This window comes from Microcaecilia unicolor, chromosome 11, assembly GCF_901765095.1.
Source record: "Microcaecilia unicolor chromosome 11, aMicUni1.1, whole genome shotgun sequence".
Taxonomy (NCBI): domain Eukaryota; kingdom Metazoa; phylum Chordata; class Amphibia; order Gymnophiona; family Siphonopidae; genus Microcaecilia; species Microcaecilia unicolor.
Genome location: NC_044041.1, coordinates 96312578 through 96338397, shown reverse-complemented (window position 1 = coordinate 96338397; position 25820 = coordinate 96312578). Strand labels below are relative to the sequence as shown.

Here is a 25820-nt window from a genome sequence, read left to right as displayed (position 1 = left end):
TGGTAAGTTTTCAGTACAGGTTGTGGGTGTCTTTTTGCAGGGGTTTGTGTTATTTCACGGTGTCTAGCCCTATTTGAAAGTAGACTCTGGGGCAAGGGCCACCAAAGGTCACCCAAGATAAAATGCTCAAGACTAGTGTTCTTCACATCCTGTAGCGTCGCCACACAAACAAAAGCCCATCTGATTTAAACAAGGTGTTTAGCAGTGGAAGGATTGGGTGTGCTATTCCTGAGGTGATGGTCACGATTTAAATATTTTTATTTGAAGTTAAGAAGACAGGTTGCCTGCTCTGGCCAGTCCAGGGACCTCTTCTGCGTCCTGCCTACTGATGTAACTTACTGTTTCCTCGTAGGCAGGATGCAACAGAGACAGCCTGTATTAATCATTGCCCGCAACAGCCCCTGAGCAACAACACAGACACTGATGTGTAGCTGACACCAACCGGCGCCTATTTTATAAAAGTCTGCTCCCCCTGAGATCAAAATCTGGCTACGCCTCTGAGTAGGATGTTGCCATTTTCCTTGGGGAAGAGACCTTGTTGTAGAATGAAGTTTAGGTGGGAAGTAAGGTCTGTTGTGAAGCAATCGGGGGCAGATTTTATTAGATAGCTGGGGCAGGTGTCCAATTTGCAGTGAGTGTCAGAGGCTCTATTAATCGCATGGGTAATAGTTTAGGTGGTGAGGAGATCAAATTTAGACCAGATTCGGTCCGCTGGGTATTCTCATGAGGTTGAGTTCAGGCCATTGATGAAGTTTTCGATATTGGTGGTGTTTTGAGGAAGATTGTTTCGTAGTTTAACAAAATTTTCATTGAAGTATTTGGCAAGTTCGTCTGCCGATGGGATGGTTGTGGTGACTGAGGTAGTGTCCAGTAGTTTATGTACGAGTTGGTAAAGTTTCTTTGTGTCTTTGTAATCTGGTCCTATTTTTGGTTTTATAGTATGACCTTTTGGTTTGTTTTACTGCATATTTATATTTCCTATGTATTTGCTTACAAGCGTTAAGTGTGTGATCGTCTTTTATTTTTATCCATGCTCGTTCAAGCTTTCTGGTTTGCGTTTTTAGTTCGTCGTTGAACCATGGTACTGGATTATGTCTTGTGATAAAGTCACGTCCAGGATAGTTGGGTTAAGGCAGTGTCAGTTTGAAATACAAGTCCCAGAAGGCATTGCAAGCAATGAGCCAGGGGGTGAGATGAGGAACCCGGACTGGACTCCTAGCTGCAATGGGGGGAAGACATGGGTGTAAGCTGGCAGGACGTGTAGATGGGCTGCCACTAGGGGGAGAGAGAGTTAGGAAACCCTGTGTGCAGGAGCTCATCATTAGTCTAATGCTTGATTCAGCTGGTATGGGTGTGGGGGAAGCTAATGGAAGGAGAATGATTGGTTGTGAGAGCAGAAGCCAGGGATTGATTAGGCAGGTGGGAAGGAGTCCCAGAGGAGAGAAGCAGTTGCAGGCTGAAAACCCTTGGGTAAGAGAGGTCCCTAAAGTACTGAAGCAGGCTAAAATCCCTTGGGTGTGAGAAAGTCCCAAAAGTATTTGCAGGCTGAAAATCCTTGGGTAAGAGAGGTCCCTAAAGTATTGCATTTACCAGTGAAGCTGATGCAGGGTGAAATCCCTTGGGTATGAGGAGTCCCTAAAGTATTGAACTCTCCTGAAGGTAAAGAGAGTAGAAGGTAGAAACTGCTGCTTTGTGATTTAACTGTGATGATGAATTGAATGAACTGCTTCTATTTGGAATTGAACTACTGCTTATTGTGCATTGGATAAGGAGCCCAGACTGGAGCTGACTGTGAGCCTGTATTGAATCCTGATATGTGCTAATAGCCTACTGCTTAAAGGGGACTATTTGCCACACACTTTCAGGTGGCTTATATGTGCTTAAGATTGAAGGTGAATGCTGCTGTTGGAACTGCATGGAAATAAAGTCTTTAAGATTGAAGTTGCAGGTGGACATTTATTTCTTGACTGTACCAGGAGCCTGTGGCTGCAGGAGATTGTTCTATCCTTGGCTGCACTTAGAGGAACCTGCTTACAGTCTATATGAAATTCTTGTATGCAAGGCTGCTATTTCGTCTAATATGTCCCTGCATCTTTTATCCCATTCAGAAAGTAAGTTTATGGATTCCATTTGTGCTGACCATTCATTATTATACATCTGTTGCCAGAATGTAATCGGATCTATTTGGCCCCTTGTTGTTTGTTCTTGTGTATGATATGAACCTTTTTTTACGCCATTTCAGGGATAGGTTTAGCTTGTAGTGGTCAGTCCAAGGTGTTTCTGTCCATTAATATCTGTTATTATCAGGTTCTGGTCAGTTGTTAATTTGTGTGAGATGAGGACAAGTATGTGTCCTTTAACATGGGTTGCTTTCATGTATGGCCATTTAAGTTCACATGAGTGGAGGAATTCCTTGCATTCACGTGCGTTGGTAGAGTTCGGGTCTTCTAGGTGAAGGTTGGAGTTGGTTACACAAGAATTTGAGATGAAGTCTATGAAGTCTGAATGGCTTTTGTTCCAGTTACCTGGTGGTCTATAGAACAGGACACAATTCAGGTGGTCAAGCAGGGATTTGTTGTGGATTCTAATTGAAGCAATTTCAAGTTGGGTTGTTACGGACTCGGCAGTGATATCGGTGGTAAAGTGGGATCGGTAGATTAGTGCTATCCCTCCGCCTCTTTTTTCCTCTCTGGTCCAGTGGGTGATTTTGTATCCTGGGGGGGCAAAGGTCAAGGATTATGGGGTCCTTTTGATCAAGGATCCAGGTTTTGCTTATGAAGATTAAATCAAGGTTTTCTGACGTGATCCAGTCTGCTATTGTGGCAGTTTTGTTTACAACAGATCTGGCATTGATGTAACCCACTTGAATTGTTTGGTATAGGGTTTCCTTGTTTGTTGTTGTGTGGATTTTTGTTAGTTGTCGTGTCTTTGTGTGTTTATTATGACCTTTCTTTCCGTTCTGATGTTGTCTGAATGTTGCATAGTATGGGTATTATGTTGTTTTCTGCAGGTAGGGAGGTAAGCGTTAGGCGGATCAGTGATAAGAAGTAGATGGTTAGGAGTAATTTGAAGGTATTCATTTGGTATCAGTGCAGTTGGGTTGTTAGTGGGCCGAGTTCAGTAGTGAGGTCCAATGGGAGTTCCAGGAGCTCACGATGATCAGTTAGAGATAGGATTTTTAGTAACTATCTGGGAATGGTGTCTCTCCCACCTGTCCTCCTTGGTATTGCACCTCATGTGCCGCACTCCTGTTCGTCTCCTCACCTTGTCGGGTTGGCGGGCACCCGGTTAACCGGTCCACTCTCAGCGACAGCAAAGGTGCCGTCTGGTGTGGAGTGCTGCAGCCTGGCAACAGCTCCTCTGGTAGTTAGTGATTTCATTTGTTTTTTTTTCTTGGTATCTTTTGGTATCGAGGTGAGTAGGATATTGCCATTTTCCTTAGGGAAGAGACCTTGCTGAAGCATGTAATTTAGGTGGGATGTGAGGTCTGTTATGAAGTGGTCAGGGGCGGATTTCATTAGGTAGCTGGGACAGGTATCTAGTTTATAGTGAGTGTTGGAGAACCTGCTAATCGCCTGGGTAACTGTTTCGACAGTAAGGAGGGCGAAGTTTAACCAGGTTTGGTCAGCCGGGTATTCTCCAATGGTTGGGTCCAGCTCATTAAGGAAGTTTTCTATGTCAGTGTTGTCCTGAGGTAGCGTGTTGTGCAGGTTTACAATTTTTTCATTGAAATACTTAGCAAGTTTATCTGCAGATGGGATGTTTATCTGCAGATGGGATGTCTGTATTCATTGTAGTGATCAAGTTGGTGTCTAGGAGTTTGTTCATGAGTTGGTATAGTTTCTTCGTGTCTTTGTAATCTGTCCCTATTTTAGTTTTATAGTATGATCTTTTGGATGTATTGCATATTTGTATTTTCTTTGCATTTGTTTCCATATGTTGAGTGTATGTTCATCTTTAGTTTTTCTCCATGCTCATTCGAGTTTCCTGGATTGTGTTTTTAGCTTTTTCAATTCATCGTTGAACCATGGTATCGAGTTATGCTTAGGTGAAGTTCTTGTTCGTAAGGGTGCTATTTCATCTAGTATGCTTTTGCATCTTTTATCCCATTCTATGAGGTAGTTTACGGAGTCTGTTTGTGCTGTCCATTTGTTATTGTATATCAGATGCCAGAATGTTTTCATGTCTACTTGACCTCTTGTGTTGTAGGATGTGTGTTCTTGTATTCGGTATGAACCTTTCTTCCACCAATGTAGGGATAAGTTTAGTTTGTAGTGATCGGTCCAGGGTGTTTCTGTCCATTTAATATCTGTTATTATTATGTTCTGGTCTGTTGAAAGTTTGTGTGAGATGAGATCAAGTGTGTGCCCTTTGATGTGGGTAGTTTGCATTTGTGGCCAATTGAGATCACGTGAGTGGAGGAATTCCTTACATTCTCGTGCGCTGATAGAGTTTTGGTCTTCTAAGTGAAGGTTGATGTCTCCTAGTACTAGTATATTGGAGTTGGTTACACATGTGTTTGATATGAAGTCCATGAAGTTAGTCTGGCTTTCGTTCCAATTGCCTGGAGGTCTGTAAAACAAGACACAGTTCAAATGATCGCATAGGGTTTTGTTGTGGATTCTGATTGAGGCAATTTCAAGCTGAGGTGTTATGGACTCGGCAGTGGTTTCAGTGGTAAAGTGGGATCGATAGATTAATGCTATGCCTCCGCCTCTCTTTTCCTTTCTGGTCCAGTGTGTGATTTTGTATCCTGGATGGCACAGGTCTAGGATTATAGGGTCCTTTTGGTCATGGATCCAGGTTTCGTTGATGAAGAGTAGGTCAAGGTTTTCTGACATGATCCAGTCTGTTAGTATTGCTGTTTTATTTACAGCGGATCTGGCATTGATGTAGCCCACTTGGATTGTTTGGAATGGGTCTTCTGTGTTTGGTGTTGTGTGGACTTTTATTAGTTGTCGTTTGTTTGTTAAGGTGGGTTTGTTTGGACCCTTCTTTCCCTTCTGTTGAGATTGTCCGCATGTTGGTGTTCTTCCTTTGCTTAAGTTGTTGTCAATTTGATGAGGTGTGGTATATCTGATCAATCTTTGATGATTGTGTAGTATGGGTATAATGTTGCTTTCTGCAAGTGGGTTGTGGTTAGTGTTAAGTGGATTTATTTATTTTTCTGCATTTATATCCCACATTTTCCCACCTCTTTGCAGGCTCAATGTGGCTTACAAATACCGTAATGACAATCGCCATTTCTGGAATAGAAATACAGAGTAATATTCCAGTAAGAGTATAGAAAATGCACAATAAAATTAGAAGAAAATAGCTAAACTATTCGTTTCAGGTATTTGAGAACAAGGGTAGTGAAAATCGTCCAATCGAAACAATGTGATAAGTAACCAAAAAGGAATAGTTCAATGTAACTAATTCTGGTACAGTATGGATGTCATATTTTTAAGAAGGATCCTTTTGTTAAGTCTCTTTAAACAGGTTAGTCTTTAATAGTTTCTGGAAGGCTGTCAAGTCGTGTGTTGTTTTTATAGCATTTGGCAGTGCATTCCAAAGTTGCGTGCAAATACAGGAGAAGCTAGATGCATATATTGATTTATATTTAAGTCCCCTACAATTGGGATAGTGAAGGTTCAGGAATGTAAATGATGAACTTTTTGTATTCCTTGCTGGTAGATCAATAAGGTCAAACATATATATCGGGGCCTCTCCATGAATAATTTTATGAACCAAGGTACAGATTTTAAAGGTAATTCGATCCTTTAGTGGGAGTCAATGTAGCTTTTCTCTGACGGGTTTGGCGCTTTCATATTTCGCTTTTCCAAAAATGAGTCTGGCTGCCGTGTTTTGGGCTGTTTGAAGTTTCTTAATAATTTGTGCTTTACGTTATTATTATTGTTAAGGAGTAGATTATTAGGAGTAGTTTGAAGGTATTCATTTTGGTTTCTATTCACTGTGGCTACTAATAAGACTGTGTTCTGATGATTAGATGCGTGATAGGACTTTGTTCTTTGGTGTGAAGTCTGGTGTTCTGGTCTTGTGTGCTATTTCAGCTTGCCTTTCAGCTATTGAGATCAGTATTGGATCCGGTTTCAATGATAAGTTAGCAAGCAAAGCAGATGGGAGGGGGGAGAGTAGCTCTGAGTCAGGATCCTCCTTTGATCTATCTCCTGGCAATTAGTTGCTTCCCGCCCTCATTGCCCAGGGAATCTTCAGGCTCCTATATCTGGCTTCGGTTGGAGACAGAGGGGAGGCATAGGGGAGGGGGGAACTTCAGAGCGCTTTCAGGTAGTTAACAGAGAGGTGTCACACATGCAACACTGGCACTGGGTCAGAAGTTTTCAGATTCAGAGTACCAGTGTAAATGCCCAGCAGTGTGTAGATTAAGCTCCCTGATGGTTTATTTGATGCTGTACTGTTGCCGGAAGAATTAACTGTGCTGGGACAGTCATTTGCTCCACAGTGTGAATAGTTCCAGGCATCTAAGATCTCTCCGGAGCTTGATCGAAGAAGGAAGAGGCAGGCTGGCCTGCTTCTTCAAGACGGAACAGAGCTTAAGTCTGACTCTCTCTCTGTTGACTGTCCTCCCAGATAGCGTGTAATGTTTCATTTTAAAGAAGCAAAGGACTTCAAATGCTGAGTGTATACCAGGTTGTATACAGCATTTCTTTTTAAAAACCAAAGGGCTTCACACACAAATCTTTTTTTTGGTCATATCTCTGGAGCTTTCTGGGTAGTCAACTAATTTTTTTGTTTTGCTTATGCACAGTCCCTGGACTGTTCAATGAATACATGGTTGATATGACGAATCTCAGATGTGCAAATAGGTAAAGTATATGCAGTTTTCCAAACCATTCAATATTAATGCATTTTTGTTTGTACTATTTATCTTTCTGTACAAGCTGTCTCTGACATCTTCCCAAGGGAACTCTCCTCTCTTAGACTGCAGTGAAATGTCCACTTAAAAGCAAACTAGGCGCTCCGTGCATCAAAACAGGTGAAAAGCTCACTCATCCATTCCAGTTTGCCTGCAGTTGAGCTTGGGAGTGGGTCTGTGGTCTGGAATAGCGATCCAGTGGTTTGGGAGGTCAGATTCTCTCATCAGTTCAGGGTTCTACTCAGCTCTTCAGTCCAAGAACCACACAGCACTCTAAGGTATAAACCGTGTGATGAAATACTTTTCCACCAATCATTGTTGTTTACATCAATCCTGAGAAATATGTGAAAAAACCAGCATGAGACCTATTCCTGTTCTACACTGATACCCAGGAAGTGCTCCGCCTGCAATGCTGGAAAAAAAAGAACATTGTACATAAGTATTGTATATTGTCTGGGATTTCTAATAAAAAGAGTTGAAACATAATAATAAAAACTAAATACAGTGCACTCCATTTAAGTGTACGTCGGATAAGTGCATGCTCTGTTTAACTGCATGCCGTACTTCGGTCCCGTTTTTGGCACCATCCATTTCTATGGGGACAAACTTCGGTTTAGCGCACCACTGATAAGTGCAAAATTCACTTCTATGCATGGTTTAAGACCGCTCCTCTGCGGGAAAGACTCCGTATAAGCGCACGTGCGGAATATGAAAGCCAATTGGCGCGTGACAAAGGGGCAGTAAATTTGAAATCTCATTGGTTAACTGCCACAGGCAGAAGAAGCAAAAGAATGTTGTTAGAGTGTACACTGGAGTCGTCGTCGTCATCATCGTCGTGCAACTGTAAGACTTTAACACTGGCTGAACGAATAGAAGTTCTTAAAAAATGAGAAAACAAACAAAGTCAAGCATCTATTGCTAAAGAATAAGGTATCAATCCCAGTCACATTTCACGTGTCTTGAAGCAGAAAGACCAGCTTCTGGAAGACTGGCAAAACAATACAAATCCACACCGGAAACGAAAACGGGCGGGAAAAGCTGAGGAGGTAGAAGATGCTGTTCTTCAAAGGTTTTCTCGAGTCAGGAGCAGACAGTTTCCTGTCAGTGGTCCACTGCTTATGGAGAAAGCTAATCAGCTAGCTGAAAGTCTTGAATTCAAAGCCACTGTTGGATGGTTGGAAAGATGGAAGGAGAGGAACAACATAAAATTCAAGAAACAGCATGGTGAAAAACAAGACGCTGATGACTTTGGTGCTGAAAATTGTTTTTTTTTTAGTTCTTCCTACCATCTTGAACAAGTTTGCACCTCGTGACATTTTCAATGCTGACGAAAACGGTCTCTACTGGTGAGCGATCCCTGATGGAACACTTGCATTCAAACAAGCTGAAACTACAGGAAGTAAAACGAAGGACCGACTGACGATGCTGCTTTGCTGCAATATGGATGGGAGTGAGAAGTTGGAACCACTCATCATTGGAAAGAGCAAACAGCCCCGTTGCTTCAAGAATGTTAAGCGACTTCCTGTATCATACTAGGCTAACGCAAATTAATGGATGACTGGGGAAATTTGGAAGCAGTGGCTAAAGAAGTTAGACCCTAGAATGCGTGCACAAAAGCGTCAGATTTTGTTGCTTTGTGATAATTGTACTGCACACAGTGATGATGTCAGGCTGTCTAACGTCAAGGTGGTCTTCCTGCCACCAAACACTACCTCTCTGATCCAACCTATGGATCACGGCATAAAATGAGGATATATACCTGAAGCAGGTATTCTCCGAGGACAGCAGGCTGATTATTCTCACCAATGGGTTGTCGTCCGTGACGCCCCAGGAGACCGGAACAAACTCCAAAAGCAAAAAAAGAAGTCTCTGGAAACACCCGTCGCGCGGGGTGAGCACAGTGCGCATGTGCGAACAGCTTCCCGCCTGCGACGTAAGCGTGCCCCTACTCAGTTTAATAAAAAGCAAAATATAGAACTGGAACAACTCCAAAGGGGAGGAGGGAGAGTATGTGAGAATAATCAGCCCACAGTCCTCGGAGAATACCTGCTACAGGTATTTATCCTCATTTTCTCTGAGGAAAAGCAGATTGATAATTCTCACCAATGGGGTATCCCTAGCCTCCAGGCTCACTCAAAACAAAGAACATTGGTCAATTGGGTCTCGCAACGGCAAGGACATAAGTAAGATTGACCTGAAAAGAAACACAACTAAGTGAGCGTGCAGCCTGGAACAGAAAAGAAATGGGCTTAGGAGGGTGGAGTTGGATTCTAAACCCCAAACAGATTCTGCAGCACCGACTGCCCAAACCGACTGTCGTGTTGGGTATCCTGCTGATGACCACGTTCCAGCTTTGCAAATCTCTTCAATGGAGGCTGACTTTAAGTGAGCTATTGACGCAGCCATAGCTCTAACATTATGAGCCGTGACATGGCCCTCCAAAGACAGCCCAGCTTGGGCATAAGTGAAGGAAATGCAATCTGCTAGCCAATTGGAGATTGTGCGTTTTCTGATGGCAACTCCCCTCCTGTTGGGATCAAAAGAAACAAACAATTGGGCGGACTGTCTGTAGGGCTTTGTCCGCTCCACGTAAAAAGCCAATGCTCTCTTGCAGTCCAAGGTGTGCAAACTGCTTTCGCCAGGGCGGGTATGAGGACATGGAAAGAAAGTTCACAAGACAATTGACTGGTTCAGATGGAACTCCGACACCAGCTTTGGCAGGAACTTAGGGTGAGTGCGGAGGACTACTCTGTTATTATGAAACTTGATATAAGGTGCATGGACTACCAAGGCCTGAAGCTCAATGACCCTACGAGCTGAAGTAACAGCCACCAAGAAAATGACCTTCCAGGTCAAGCACTTCAGATGGCAGGAATTCAGTGGCTCAAAAGGAGCTTTCATCAGCTGGGTGAGAATGACATTGAGATCCCATGACACTAGTGGAGGTTTGACTAGGGGCTTTGACAAAAGCAAACCTCTCATGAAACTAACTACTAAAGGCTGTCCAGAGATAGGCTGACCTTCTACACGCTGATGGTAAGCACTGATTGCACTAAGGTGAACACTTACTGAGTTGGTCTTGAGACCAGACTCTGACAAGTGTAGAAGGTATTTAAGCAGGGTCCGTGTAGGACAAGAAAAAGGATCTAGGGCCTTGCTGTCACACCAGACGGCAAACCTCCATTTGAAAGAGTAACATCTCTTCATGGAATCTTTTCTGGAAGTAAGCAAGACTCGGGAGACATTCTCTGAAAGACCCAAGGAGGCAACATCTAAGCTATCAACATCCAGGCCGTGACAGCCAGAGACTGGAGGTTGGGATGTAGAAGTGACCCCTCGTTCTGGGTGATGAGGGTTGGAAAACACTCCAATCTCCCCGGTCTTGCTTGAGTATCAGCAAAGTCATCCCTACTAGAGGTATGGGAGGATACACATACAGAAGGCCTGTCCCCCAGTGCAGGAGAAAAGCATCTGACGCTAGTCTGTCGTGGGCCTGAAGTCTGGAACAGAATTGAGGGACTTTGTGATTGATCTGAGTGGCAAAAAGATCCACCGAGGGGGTGCCCCACTCTCAGAAGATCTTGTGGACAACATTCATGTTCAGAGACCACTCGAGGTTGCATGATCCTGCTCAACCTGTCGGCCAGACTGTTTTTTATGCCTGCCAGATACATGGCCTGGAGAAGCATGCCATGATGATGCGCCCAAAGACACATCCTGACGGCTTCCTGACACAGAGGGCAAGATCCGGTGCCCCCCTGCTTGTTGGTGTAATACATAGCAACCTGATTGTCTGTCTGAATTGGTTGGACAGCCGATCTCTGAGAGCGTTCCAGATCGCTCATAATTCTAGGAGGTTGATCTGAAGATCTTTTTCCTGAAAGGACCAAGCTCCATGAGTGTGAAGTCCATCTACATGAGCTCCCCACCCTAGGAGGGATGAATCCGTCATCAGCACTTTCTGTGGCTGAGGAATTAGAATGGATGTCCCAAAGTCAGATTGGATCGAAAGGTCCACCACTGAAGGGATCTGCAAAACTTGGTGGAGAGATGGATTACATCCTCTAGATCCCCTGTGGCCTGACACCACTGGGAAGCTAGGGTCCATTGGTCTGATCTCATTAGTAGGTGTGCCATGTGAGTCACATGAACTGTAGAAGCCATGTGCCCTAAAAGTCTCAACATCTGCCGAGCTGTGATTTGTTGAGACACTCGAGCCAAGGACACTAGGGCCAGGAGATTGTCTGCCCTTGCCTGGGGAAGATAAGCTTGAGATGTCCGTTTGTCCAACAGAGCTCCAATGAACTCCAATTTCTGTACCGGGACAAGGTGGGACTTGGGATAACTGATTACAAACCCCAGTAGCTCCAGCAGTCGAAAAGTCATCTGAATGGACTGTAGAGCCCCTGCCTCCAAGGTGCTCTTCACCAGCCAATTGTCGAGATAAGGGAACACATGCACTCCCAGTCTATGTAGCGATGCTGCGACAACTGCCAGACACTTTGTGAAGACCCTGGGCGCAGATGCGAGGCCAAAAGGCAGTACACAGTACTGAAAGTGTCGAGTTCTGAACCGAAATCGAAGATACTTCCTGTGAGATGGGAGTATCGAGATGTGACTATAGGCATCCTTTAAGTCCAGAGAGCATAGCCAATTGTTTTCCTGAATCATGGGAAGAAGGGTGCCCAGAGAAACCATCCTGAACTTTTCTCGGACTAGGAATTTGTTCAGGGCCCTTAGGTCTAGGATGGGACGCATCCCCCCTGTTTTCTTTTGTACAAGGAAGTACCTGGAATAGAATCCCAGCCTTCTTCCCCTGGTGGAACGGGTTCGACCGCATTGGCCTTCAGAAGGGCAGAGAGTTTCTCTGCAAGTACCTGCTTGTGCTGGGAGCTGAAGGACTGAGCTCCCGGTGGGCAATTTGGAAGCTTGGATACCAGATTGAGAGTGTATCCTAACCGGACTATTTGAAGAACCCACCTGTCGGAGGTTATAAGAGGCCACCTTTGGTGAAAAAATATCAACCTCCCTCCGACCGGCAAACCGCATGGCACGGACACTTCTTCCGAGGCTATGCTGCACTGGAGCCAGTCAAAAGCCCGTCCATCCTTCAGAAAGGCCCGGGGGGGGGGGGGGGGGGGACTACACAGGGGTGGAGGTGGGGGCTTGCAGATGGGTGATGTCACGTTTGTGACCATATTCCATGCTGGGCTTGCTTTGGGGTAGCTCCAGTCAAGTCTGGCCGGCTGGAAAATCCTGACGCCTGGGGGAAAATCCTGAGTCCCATTCCAGTCAAGCCAGATCCGGTCCGGGATCCTGTTCTTGCCAAGCCATGCTCTGCTGTCAAGCCTCACCCTTCTTCATGACCTCAGCTGGGAGTGCCTTTATCAAGCACCTGGGACTTTCTGGTTTGCCTTTGCAACAGAGGTCCTCAGAGGAGTTTTCCTTTGATGAGAGTTAGTTGCAGTGCTTTAGTTTTCAGCTTTGACCCTGCTAGCCTTTTGGGTTATTCTACTGTCTGCTGCCTGCCTAGACACCCGGCTTGGTTTTGGATTATTCTACTGTCTGCTGCTTGCCTAGAGACCCGGCTTGCTTCTGGACTTTTCTACTGTCGGCTGCCTGCCTAGAGACCCGGCTTGGTTTTGGATTATTCTACTGTCTGCTGCCTGCCTAGAGACCCAGCTTGCTTCTGGACTTTCCTACTGTCTGCTGCCTGTCTGGAGACCCCAGCGTGTATTGCCTCAGCTGCAGTTCCTGTCCGGTGGTTCCTGGCCTGGGATTGACAGTACGTCTATTTACCTTCTCTTGTGTTTGAGTGATTCTCCTGCTGCTGTCGCTCTGCGGCAGTGGTCCAAGGGCTCACTACCCAGAGGTTCTGCAAGAAACCTGACAGGTGATGAGATGCGCTTGGGGGCGGTCTTCAAGGGCAGCTTTTGGGAGGGGATGAATGCACTTGGGGAGGGGGCTTTGGGAGGGGAATAAACGTCTATTTACCTTGTCTTGTGTTTGGGTGATTCTCCTGCTGCTGTCGCTCTGCGGCAGTGGTCCAAGGGCTCACTACCCAGAGGTTCTGCGAGAAACCTGACAGATTGCAAAGGCCATGAGCTCGGAGGAGTCACCCGTCTTGGCAGGCGCTCAATCTGCAGCTGGCGCAGGTGAACAACGGCCTCCATGTCCTGGGGGCTCATATAGACCAGTTAGAGAGACTTATGTCGGCATCCCTAAAAGTGGCAGCAGATGTTTCAAGTTCAGGTTCAGTCCCAGCAAGAGCTCCGGTTCCCTCAGGGATCCATCTGAAGTCACCACCTAGATATGATGGTAATCCCAAAGACTGTAGAGGTTTTCTCAACCAGTGTGAAATAATTTTTGAGCTCCAGTCCCAAGATTTCCCTACTGAGAGAACCCGGATAGCTTATATCATGTCCCTATTGTCCGGTCAAGCCTTAGCCTGGGCATCTCCTCTTTGGGAGAAGGACGATCCGGTGCTACATGATCTCCGTGGTTTTCTGGATCAATTTAAGCGAGTTTTTGAAGAACCTGGGAAGGTTACTTCTGCAACTTCTGCCCTCCTGAGACTCAAGCAAGGAACACAAACCCTGGGTGACTATGCGATTAGGTTCCGCACCTTGGCTTCTGAATTAGACTGGTACAATGAAAGTCTGGACGCGACCTTTTGGCAGGGGTTGGCACCGCAAATTAAGGATGAGCTGGCCAGACGTGAACTTCCCACCCGGTTGGATGACCTTATTAAACTTTGTAACCTGATTGACATTCGATTCCAGGAGCGTGGCCGAGAACGGCGATCCTTAGAAAAGATTGGGCTTAAGACACCTAGTCATCGAGTTTTACCACAGGCTCCTCATCCGCAGGAGGTCCTCTCCCAACCACCAGTAGAACCCATGCAACTAGGTCATACCCCTCTCACGGTGCAAGAGAAACAGAGACGGCGGACCCTTAATCTATGTCTGTATTGCGGTGTTACGGAACATTATGCAGACCGGTGCCCGAATAAACCTGGACCTTCAGATCAGAAGCTGACCGCAGGTACCATAGTGGGCTTATGTCTGGCCTTAGTTTGTAATCAAGTGTTATTACCAGCAGTACTTGAGTTAAACCAAGGAGAGGAGCATACTGAAGTCTTTGTGGATTCCGGGCAGGAGGGAATTTTATAAGTGAGTCCCTGGTCCGTCAATTTAATATTCCTACACAAAGTTTATCTAAGATCATTCTGCTACTCTCAGTCTATGGCAACACGCAGGGATACATCAGCACACAAACAGGTCCTGTGCACCTGCGTATTGGTGACCACAAGGAAGAGATTTTACTTTATGTCCTCCAGATGGCCATACAACCCATCGTGTTGGGACTACCTTGGCTACAAAGGCACAATCCAACTTTTGATTGGGGAAGTGGTGAGATCCTGGACTGCAGCAAGTCTTGCAAGGAATATTGTCTCGTTCCCCATACTGGTAAGGTAGACGACGAGCCGCTGGACTTGAATGATGATGCATGGATTGATATGAGTGACTCCCAATCTCTGGATTCTGATGCTTCAGCGCTCACCGCAGCCACCGCTTGGATACTAACCCCTAACCAACACTTTCAGGGGAGCCACAAGGGAAAAGCAGGAAAGTACAATACAAAGCTACCAAAGGTGCTCCTAACAGCACCAAAACCTGAAGTACTTCTATCAGCAACAAGAGGGAAAGCAGGGGAGCCAAGAGGGAAAAGCAGGGAAACTAACACAAGCAAAGCAGAAGTGTTTTAAACACAGCAGAACCAGAAGTACTTCCAAAGCACCAAACACTGAAGGCTTCTAAAGCCCCAAACACAGAAGGCTACTAACCCCCAAGCACAGAAGAGCTTCTAAAGCCACAGAAGGGGAAGCAGGGGAGCCACAAGGGAAAAAGCAGGGGAGCTAAACACATACAAGTCACAAGTGCACACTGCACTAACACTGACCTGGCCCTATAGCAATTGTAGCAAAAGCAAACGTTGCAAAGGCCCTGAAGGAAAGAACACAACTTCCTTATCAAGGCCCTCCCAGATGATGTCACACTCCCTAGACCTAGGCATACAGCACACTGAAACCCAGAGAGGCCCAACCCACACCAATGCAGCACCGTGAAGCACTTGAAGCCAATACACCCAAAGAGAGGTAGAGCTAACTCAGTCCACACACACAGTTGTAGTAAAGTGAAACAATTAGAGTCATGCTGCTGGAAGCTGCCAGCACAGAGAGAGAGAGCTAGCTCAGAAAGGACAGACAAAAGAAACAGAAGCCAGCTAAGAAGCTGACCCCCAGGAAAAAGGTAAGTTTGAGAGGGGTTCTGACCACGATCATAACAGCTACAGGCCCTGTGCAGCATATATGGTCTGGGGCAGCAGGATTGCTAGGCCTCAGGGCGGTGATCTCCGGGTCATCTTCTCCTGTGAAACAGGATCCTAATTGGTTGGGCTCCCAGGGTAGCAATCTGTGGGCTGATCTCCTGTTACAGCAAGATTCCAGGCTTCTTGCATCAGTTTGCAGGCTGCTAGGGCTCAAATCACCAGGACAAAAACAGTACTCAGAAATCAATTGATAAGCTCTTGTACCCTGAGAAAAGCAAAATATTATATTACTATACCTGAACTGTGAGCAAACCTGGAAGAATATGTACAAATCAATGCTGTATCAAGGGCTATGTGAACAGTGTAACCACATAGGGCATAAATACTGGGGGGGGGGGGGGGGGGGGGGGGGGGGGGAGAGAGAAGCAAAAGTTGCTTCCTGCTTACTGTCTCATCAGTGGAGGCAAAAGTTGCTTCCAGCTTACCACCTCATCAGTGGAGGCAAAGAAGGCTGGGCAGAGAGACATCAATGGGTGAATCATATATGGTACAACTATAGCTCAGGAGTCCTTTTACAAAGGCACGATAGTGGTTTTAGGGCATGCTAATCATTAGCATGCGCTAAACGCTAGCGATGCCCATAGAAATATATAGATGACTAACATTTAGTGAGTGTTTATTTTTAGCGCATGCTAAAAACACTAATGCACCTTTGTAAAAGGACTTTCAGTAAAGTATTGGTATAAATATCAAAACATCAAGGGCATAACTCAAACAATTATGGGGTGGGTCAAGGGATAATTTTTTTCTTATGGTTACGTAGAAGAGCAGAGGTAATTTTCTAAAAAAGTTAGATATCAGGATGGGTGGTGAATAAGTAACAAAGACCGAGGTCTTTAGGAAGCACCTAACCTTTGAAAATGTATAAGCTGACATCATTGCTTCTTCAAGTCAGTGTGCAATAGTTGGTTTTAAAGCGGCTTCACCCTTCGTTACACATCCGAACAGCACAAACAAGCGGTCCGACCTGTACAAGCCATTGGTCACCTCTAGGTATAGTATCAGCTCTCTATGCAAAAGACAAAATTCATCTCCAGAGTCTTCCTACCATAAAGAGGGCAATGTCACCACTTGATTGACATGGAAGGGCAATGCCACCCTTGGAAGAAAGGAAGGAACATTTGAACAGAGACCTCTGCTTCAGTAAAATTCAAAAAAGGTTCTTGTTGGGATAAGGCCTGGCGTTCTGAAATCCACCTTGCCAAACAGGATAACTGATGCCGCACTGATCGACAACTCAGAAATGATGACTACATAGTTCACATATGAGCCTGAGCCCATGGGACCAAATCAAACATGGTTGCCATGGAACCAAGAACTTGCATATACTCCCAGGCATGCAACACTTTCCGAAGCTGGGCCTGGAATTAAATGTCCTCTTTTTGGGCAGGAAAATCGTTCCCTTTCGGATATAGCAACATGCACCCATATACTGTATACACTGAGTAGGTTCTAATCTGCTTTCCTCAAAATTGATGACCCCTGTCAGCTGGTCCCTCTTCCACAAACGGGCCAAGGCTGATACCGCTTAGCTTTTTCAGATTCACTGTTTCCCAGGAAGCTTCGACCACCGTCTTGTCCTCACTCAGTTCTCTCGGGCTCCAGCCCTCTTCTCCAATGATCATTACTCTCTGTTCTCCTGAGAAAAGGTTTCACTCACAAACGCACAGCAACTCCAATGCTTCTAATAAGTTAAGAATTTATTTGGCTTAATCTTTGATTACACAATTCATAACCTTTATTGTTCTCCTTTTCCTTTAACATAGTCCAGCATACCTCTCTAGGAGGCCCTAATGTGTGTCCAGTTCCTTCTGACACTGCTTTAACTTCTCAGCAGTTTGTCAGTTTCATTAGCTCTGTAACATCAGTGCATTTCATCACACACCCTGCTTTAATTCTTCAGCACTTTGCTAGCTTCATTAACTTTGTAACATCCGTGCATTTCATCACACTATCCCTGGTACGTTCAACAAAACAGTTCCATTTCATTTCTTTCCCATATCCCCATTCCTTTAACTTTCCCGCCCTCAGAGGCAATTCACTCGGCCAACCTCTTCCACAGGCTCCTTCCCCAGTGCATAAACCTTCTTTCCCCGGTCTTCAACAATTTTGGTATCACAGCAGATAGAAATCCTTTTACTTTACCCCCTGGAGTCCGGGCCAGAGCTAAGATCGCCATACATTCCTTCCCTGTCTCCCTTTTATCATGCTTCCTCCCCACAAGGTTCCCCCAGCTGTTCCTCATCACCCTGATCAGAGACCATTTCCCAATCATCTTCCCCGCCCTCCAATTCCTGTGAGTTTTGCCTAGAGAGTGATGGATCCTGGGAATGGTAGTTCCTTCCCCTATTCAATATCCTAACTGGTCTTTTGGCTACTAGGGGGCGAATTCCCTGTGTACTAGGAACCCGAGAGTAAAACTTTCTCTTCTTTAAGAATACTTCTTCCTCGAGCCCCTGTCTCAGCCCTCTCTCAGTTTGACTTCTCCCCAACCCCTTATACCCCATTCAAGAGGTTCCAACATCTGGACTATCCTAGCAGTAGCCTGTTGACTTTCCATGTCTGAATTTACTCTTATGGCCAATTGTGTAAAAATAGGTGGACTCGAATTCTCTGTGTAGAGCTGACACTATCACCACTATATCTCTGGAGAATGTCTAGGAGGACATGGCTAGTCCAAAAGGAAGTGCTTGGAACTGGTAGTGGAGACCCTGAATGGTTAATCTTAGGAAACTTTGATATGCCTTCCAAACTGAACTTTGTAGGTATGCTTCTTTGAGATATATTGCCGTGAGGAACTATCTGCTGCACATTGCTGAAATCACCAAACACAATGTCTCCATTCAAAAATGTGGAACCTGAAGGGTAAGGTTCCACATTTTTGAATGGACTATCCTGAGGGTCCTTTGAGGTCTATGCAGGAAGTGGAGTTTATGAGCATGCATTTGATCAGTCCCCATGCTCACTTGCTACTGCCACTACACCCAGAACTAGCCCCTACTGTTTTCCCCAACTCCTTTCGGGAGAGGTGATCGGGGGAGGGCAGCTTGGGAAGGGAATATGAAAGACTAGGTACAATCTTAGATTGTAAGCCCTCCAGGGACAGGAGAATATTTACAGTACCTGAAAGTAACTCACTTTGAACTACTACCAAAAGTTGCTAACAAAATCTAATGGAGATCCCCAGTAGGAAAGTATAAAAACTAAATGAGGATCCACAAATGTATGTTTGCTCTGGGCCCAATCTAGTGTTAATTGGTCCTTAGATGGTATTCTTGGGAGACTCTTAATTACTTTTGCTATCCTGGGACAAGCAAGGACAGGGTCGCAGAGAGACAGAGACAGAGCCAGGCCCGGGGCAGGGCTGCTGCAGCCGCCACCACCGCCCCCCCAACTCAGGCAGCCACTGCCCCCCCACTCAGCCTGGCGCTGCCCCCACCCCACCTTACCTTTCTGAATCTACTCCTCCCTCGGTCTGTCACTCTCCTGCTCCTGTGTGTCAGGACCCAGGTTATCGCGTTAATGCAATCACCTGGGTCCTGACACACAGGAGCAGGACACAGACAGACCCTGGCGCCAGGCCCTCCTTGGAGCCTGGGCAAATCTTGCCCCCCCCCCTCAGCGGCCCTGAGCAAAGAGACTGCTGATCTCTGCTGCTCCATGGCTGGAAAGGGTTATCAAAATAACAGCAGCCGTCTCCCTTCCCTCTTTCCCCAGACCCGTCCATTTTTTCCAGACCCTGCCAGTCCCATCAAACAGCAGACTTGAACATAGACCTGCAGCTGTAAGGCAGCATTATATCTATCCTTATCCTTTCATTTTACTTAATCTATGCAACAGTGTCTATTAAGAAGCTCTAATTCCAGCAACCGTAGCTTTTCATAAGAAGAAAACTAGTGACTTTTTATTTTCTGATTTTATTCCAAAGACGAGAAAAAACGAACTCTTGAATTCCAGTTTATCAAAATAAGTAAAAAATAATAATGACCTGCCATAAATCAAGTCCAATGATCCCAATATCATCATATTTGTAGATATTGAAGTCTGGAGAGTAATATGGATTATCAATCTGTGGGTGGACCCAAACTCCTTTATACTTTGGATTATCAATCTGACGTGGTTTCCAATCACCCTGAAAAAGAACAAAACAAAACCAGAAAGAAAACACATGCTCTAAATAATGCCAAGTGAAGGAATATTCTCTCAAAAATATTATTCCAAATCAATATCTCTATACTTTGAACTCAGGATTCTTGATGCTAGGGGGCTCCCATTCTCCATCCATTTCTTGGTCCCAATCTTTAGGTTTCTTAGCAGAAGTATCTATAATGTACTTGGGCTGGTCCCAGTCCTTAAAAACATACCACAAAAGGTTATTTAACTTGCATACAACTTTGACAATTTCACATTATGCATAACAGAAAACTGATATAACATATGTCCATGTATTTTAAATTTCCATTGTCTATGGTTAAAAGAAAATCTGGTCAAAATTTAGGAGAATAATAACCAGATTATTCACTGAAGCAACACTAACAACATCTTTAAATCCTAACAATTTATTTATTAGGATTTATTTATTGCCTTTTGAAGAAATTCACCCAATGCGGTGTACAGCAAGTATAACCTGCATATAGACATAATACACTTACAGCAGTAAAAATATTAAAATAACAGTACACATTATGGCACAGTATGCTACTTGTAATTTCAACACAATACACATTAAAACGTCTTAAGAGACAGCAGAGCGGGTAAGCAAAGATGGGATATACAGACAGATAAAACAGAATAACAGGAGTTGTATAAAAGATAAGGGTGACTAACTGAAGGAAATATTGCAGATGGAGTTGCAAATGGTCGTTGTGTATAAGCAAATCCTGTGTTAATCCTTGTGAGTGACTTGTTGGATAGTTGCTTCTTCCATTGGAAGAACAGCCAGGCTTTTTTCAGTTCAGAACTGATGGGTTATGTCTGTCAGCCAGCAGATTGACACAGATACATAAGAGCTGTGAGTTCTGTACCATATAAGGCAGTGCATAGGCACAGCTCACCAGTATTTCTTTTACAAAACAACTAACAAAACAAAAAACTTCCACTATTATTCAAACAATATCTCAGGAGAGAATACAAAGATTTTATTAACTTTTTTTTTTAACATGGCACTCAAGGGACCCTTCAGAGTTTGAAGAAATAATTTTAAAGCTTAGCAGAGGAAAAGAAACAAAACCAGTCCAGCTTACAGGATGGGTATCTGGACTGGTTTGGTTGGATTCAAGGAGAGAACCGAGAAAGTTGTGAGAGAGATACCGGTGCCATAAATGGTATTCAATGCTGACAAGTCAGAGAAACTGAAACAAATCTTTGTAAGCATGGAAGATGTAATGCAGCAATTTAACAAACTGAAGAGTAGCAAATCACCTGGACTGGATGGTATACATCCCAGAGTACTGACAGAATTGAAAAATTAACTTGCAGAGCTATTGCTAGTATTATATAATTTATCTTTAAAATCAAGTATGGTACAGGAAGATTGGAGGGTGGCCAATGTAACACTGATTTTTAAAAAGGGTTCTACAGGTGATCTGGAAGATTATAGACTGGTGAGCCCGATGTCGGTGCCAGGCAAAATGGTAGAGATTATTATAAAGAACAAAATATAGAGCATATACATAAACCTGGATGTGAAAGTCAACATGGATTTAGCCAAGGGAAATATTGACTCAACAATCTACTACATTTCCTTGAAGGGGTGAATAAACATGTGGATAAAGGTAAGCCCGGTCGATATTGTGTATCTGGATTTTCAAAAGGCATTTCACAAAGTACCTCATGAAAGACTCCTGAGGAAATTAGAAAGTCCTGGGATAGGAGGCAATGTCCTATTGTGGATTAAAAACTGGTTAAAAGGTAGAAAATAGAGAGTAGGGTTAAATGGTCAGTATTCTCAAAGGAGAAGGGTATATAGATAAATGATTTAGAGATGGGAATAACTAGTGAGGTAATTAAATTTGCTGATGACACAAAGTTATTCAAAGTTGTTAATAATTGCAAGAGGACTTATGAGACTGGGAGATGATTTTTAATGTGAGCAAGTGCAAAGTGATGCATGTGCAAAACAGGAACCCAAACCATAGTTATGTGATGCAAGGTTCCATATTAGGAGACACTGCCCAGGAAAAGGATCTAGGTGTCATTGTTGATGATATGTTGAAACCCTCTGCTCAATGTGCAGCGACGGCTAAGAAAGCAAATAGAATGTTAATAATTATTAGGAAAGCAATGGAAAACAAAACTGAGAATGTTATAATGCTTTTGTATCACTCCATGGTGCGACCACACCTCGAATACTGTGTGCAGTTCTGATCACCATATCTCAAAAAAGATATAGTGGCAGTAGAAAAGGTACAGAGAAGGAGGAAATGACTGTCAGACCTGTGAGTTCTTGTACCAAGTAGAGCGCTGCCGAGCCCAGTACTCGGACCAGGTTCTCCTTGGCGGCCAGACAACCCCGGGTTTCACCTGCGCCGACTGGAGTGCCAGACCCGCTACGATGGCGGGCGTTCCCGTGCTGCCGAAGAGGAGGTGAGGGGCATGACAGTACCCTCCCTGAAAGGTCCCCTCTCCGTCCTGGTCTGGGTTTAGATGGGTAGCAAGCGTGGAACTCTCGGATCAGTTCAGGTGTATGAACATTGGTCGCGGACTCCCAGGAATTGTCCTCGGGACCAAAATGCTTCCATGATAGTAAATAGAACAGTTGTCCCCTTTGGCATTTGGAGTTCAGGACCTCTTCCACCTCGAATTCTGGATCTGGCTTGGTATCAGGAACGATGATCTTTTTTGGCTCAGGGTGCCATTTCGAGGTCAAGAATGGCTTTAGCAGGGACACGTGGAAGGCGTCGTGAACCTTGAGGTTACTTGGTAACTGGAGATGATAAGTGACGGCTTCCACCCGAAATCATACTGAAAAGGGTCCAATATATCGGGGAGCAAACTTGAAGGAGGGTAACCGGAGTCTTAAGTACTTGGTGCTAAGCCAAACCTTTTGTCCAGGTTGAAAGGTCATAGCAGAGACCACCTCTTGCGATCTGCGAAAAGCTTGTATTTAGCAGCGGCTCTCTGAAGATGTTGCTGGACCTTGTTCCAAACATCCTGGATATCAGTGAGGGTCTGTTGGAGTTGAGGCGAGGCTGAGGTCTGAGGAATCGGGAGAGGTAGTCGTGTGTGACGCCCGTATACCGTAAAAAATGATGAGGTATGAGAGGCAATGTGAAACCCGTTGTTATAGGCGAATTCAGCCCAGGGAAGTAAAGTGGACCAATCATCCTGACCGTTATTAGTATTCATTCGCAGGAAGGTCTTGAGGGTTTGATTGACCCGTTCCACCATGCCATTAGTCTGTGGGTGGTAAGCGGATGAGAAATGGTTGGTGATGCCTAAAGCGGAATACAGGACTCTCCAGAACCTGGAAGTAAATTGAGATCCCCAATCACTTATGATCCGGAGAGGCAGGCCATGCAAACGAAAGATATGCTGGATGAAATTCTTGGCAAGAGTAGCGGCAGTAGGGAGAGACTTCATAGAGATGAAATGGGCCATATGGGAGAATCAATCCACCACTACCCAAATGACCATGTGACCTTGGGACAGTGGTAAATCCGTAACAAAGTCCATGTATACTTCTTGCCAAGGAAGCTGTGGAACTGGCAGTGGCTGTAAAAATCCCCACGGCTTACCAGGAGAGGATTTGTTTTGGGCACAGATGGGACAGGTGGAAACAAAATGTAAGATATCCTGGGCCATGTGTGGCCATGAATAATACTGAGAAATTAACTGAAAAGTCTTGCAGAATCCGGAGTGACCAGCAAACGTGGAAGAATGCCCCATTTAAGAACCTTCTTCCTGGACTGGGGTGGAACAAAGGTCTTCATGTTGATAGAAGGAACTACCATTGTGGAGGCAACACAGGCGGGATTAAGCATGGGGTAGAATTCCTTGGGTTCTTCGGGAGGGTTGAAGGCCCTGGATAGCGTATCAGCCTGAATATTCTTTTCAGCAGGTCGAAATACCAGGCGGAAGTCAAAGCGGGCGAAGAAAAGAGACCAGCGTGCATGTCGCGGGTTTAGTCTCTTAGCATCTTGAAGGTATATGAGATTTTTGTGGTCGGTGATTACAGTGATGGGGTGCAAAGCCCCCTTCAGGAGATATCACCATTCCCGAACAGCCAATTTAAGGGCCCGCAATTCCAGGTCCCCAATGGTGCAGTTACGCTCTGCTGAAGAAAAGTTTTTGGAGAAAAAGAAACAGGGATGCCGCTTGCCAGAGTCTGAGGTTTGAGACAGAATGGCCCCTGCCCCCAGTGAAGAGGCATCCACCTCTAAAATAAATGGTCTTTTGATATCAGGGCTGCAAAGCACAGGGGCGGAGAGGAAGGCTTGTTTTAAGGTGGCAAAGGCCTCTTGGGCCTCCGGTGTCCAGTTCCTCACGTCAGCACCCTTCCTGGTCAGTGTGGTAAGAGGGGCAGTGATAAGCGAATACTGATGGATGAACTGCCGGTAGTAGTTAGCAAACCCCAGAAAATGTTGCAAGGCCCGGAGACCCTGGGGCATGGGCTAATCCTGGATAGCTCGGAGCTTGGTGGGGTCCATTTGGAGGCCCTCCGAAGAGACGATATATCCTAAGAATGGAATGGCTCATTGGTGAAATGAACACTTCTCTAGTTTGGCGAAGAGGCGGTGGTCCCGGAGGCGTTGGAGAACCAAGCGGACGTGATGAGGGTGGTCTTGAACAGAAGCAGAAAAAAACAAAATATCGTCTAAGTAAACTATGACTGAAGAGTACAGATCTTGAAAAATGAAATTAATGAATTCCTGAAAGACCGCAGGTGCATTACGAAGGCCAAACGGCATGACCAGGTATTCGAAATGTCCTTCATGGGTATTAAAGGCGGTCTTCCATTCGTCCCCATGTCAGATTCGGACCAAAGACCCCGGTAGTCTATACAAGGTCGCAGGGAGCCATCCTTCTTGGTTACAAAGAAAAAACCTGCCCGCGCCAGGGAGGAGGAGGGTCTGATGAACCCTTTCTGGAGGTTTTCTTGAATGTACTCCCGCATAACTTTGGATTCCTCCCAGGAGAGGGTATACAGCCGACCCTGAGGCAGTGTCTTGCCCGGAAGTAATTCGATAGGGCAGTCAAACAGACCATGCGGAGGAAGGGAATCAGCCTCCTGGGCATTGAAGACATCTTGAAAGTCTCGATATTCCACAGGAACGGAGGCATCACAGGGAAGCAGGACCCCAGGGGAGGCAGGGATAGTCCTCGGAGGAGGAACCACCGGCATGAGGCAGGAAGCAAAGCATTGGGAACCCCAACTGTCGATATCGCAAGTGGTCCAATTAATACTTGGTGTGTGTTGTCGTAACCAAGGTAGGCCTAAAATAACGGGATGGATGGCCCGGGGAAGAACCAGAAGCTGAATCTCTTCCTTGTGCAAGATTCCTACTTGCATCTGCAATGGCCGAGTGACATGGGTAATGGAGTAGGGTAATGTCAATCCCTGAACAGAGGTCACTTGTAACGTAGGTTTACAGGCCATTGAGTGGGTTCCCAGCTGAACTAGGAGACTGGTGTCAATAAAGTTCCCTCCGGCTCCTGAATCGATTAGGGCCATGGTGCTAATACACAATTCCTCCCAGCTCAGGAAAATAAGGACGGCGACAAGATTATCCGGAAGAGGTGAGACTTGACCCAGGGCCACCCCCTTCAGGGGCCCTGGGTCAATGCATTTCCTGGTTTATTTGGGTAATATCTCAGGAAATGACCGGCCTGCCCACAATAGAAGCAGAGTTGATTGTCCCGACAGTGAGCCCTCTCCTTCTCAGAGAGGCGATGCCGCCTGATAACCATCAGCTCTTCGGAGATTCCAGGAGTGAAGCCAGCAGCTCCCTTAGGAGAGGAAAAACGTGACATCCAAGGCGATGGTCTCTGTGGTTGAGACTGAGCAGCACGTTCCTGTGTCCTCTCTTGGAACCGAACGTCGATACGGAAGCAGAGAGTAATCAGGGCATCCAATGTGGTCGGAAGTTCCCAGCCTGCCAACTCGTTTTTGATTTGGCCCGCTAACCCCTGCCAGAAGATGGCCATGAGGTCCTCCAGGTTCCATCTCACCTCGGAGGCTAGGGTTCGAAAGCATACTGCATATACCCCTACAGAGCAATTGCCTTGTTGAATCCGTAGACGTTCTCCGGTTGCTGAGGAGGGACGTCCAGGCATGTCGAAAATTAACCTAAAGTGGCGAAGGAATTCCCCAAGATCAGTGAGTAGAGGATCCCGCTGCTTCCAGAGAGGAGAGGCCCAAGTCAGGGCTGGTACAGAGAGCAGGGAGATTATATAAGTGATCCTGTGCTTATCGGAGGAAAAGACTCCGGGTTGCATTTCAAAAAACATAACACATTGGTTGAGGAACCCTCGACAAGCGGAAGGGGTACCGTCAAACCGGGGAGGCTCAGGGAGCCTTAACCCAGGAGTGGGTAAAATTGGTCTGGACAGT

The 25820-nt window shown here is 45.5% G+C and overlaps 1 protein-coding gene across 1 annotated transcript in view; it reads right to left on the bottom strand.

The window, feature by feature from the left end:
- The window catches only part of CALR3 (calreticulin 3), a 171573-nt gene that overhangs the window by 16812 nt on the left and 128941 nt on the right, over positions 1 to 25820 (bottom strand). Inside the window, exons 6-7 of the mRNA XM_030219931.1 lie at positions 19506 to 19619; positions 19257 to 19400 (exon numbers count right to left, since the gene is read on the bottom strand). Coding sequence (XP_030075791.1) covers positions 19257 to 19400; positions 19506 to 19619 — 258 coding nt within the window. The remainder of the gene's footprint in view (positions 1 to 19256; positions 19401 to 19505; positions 19620 to 25820) is intronic.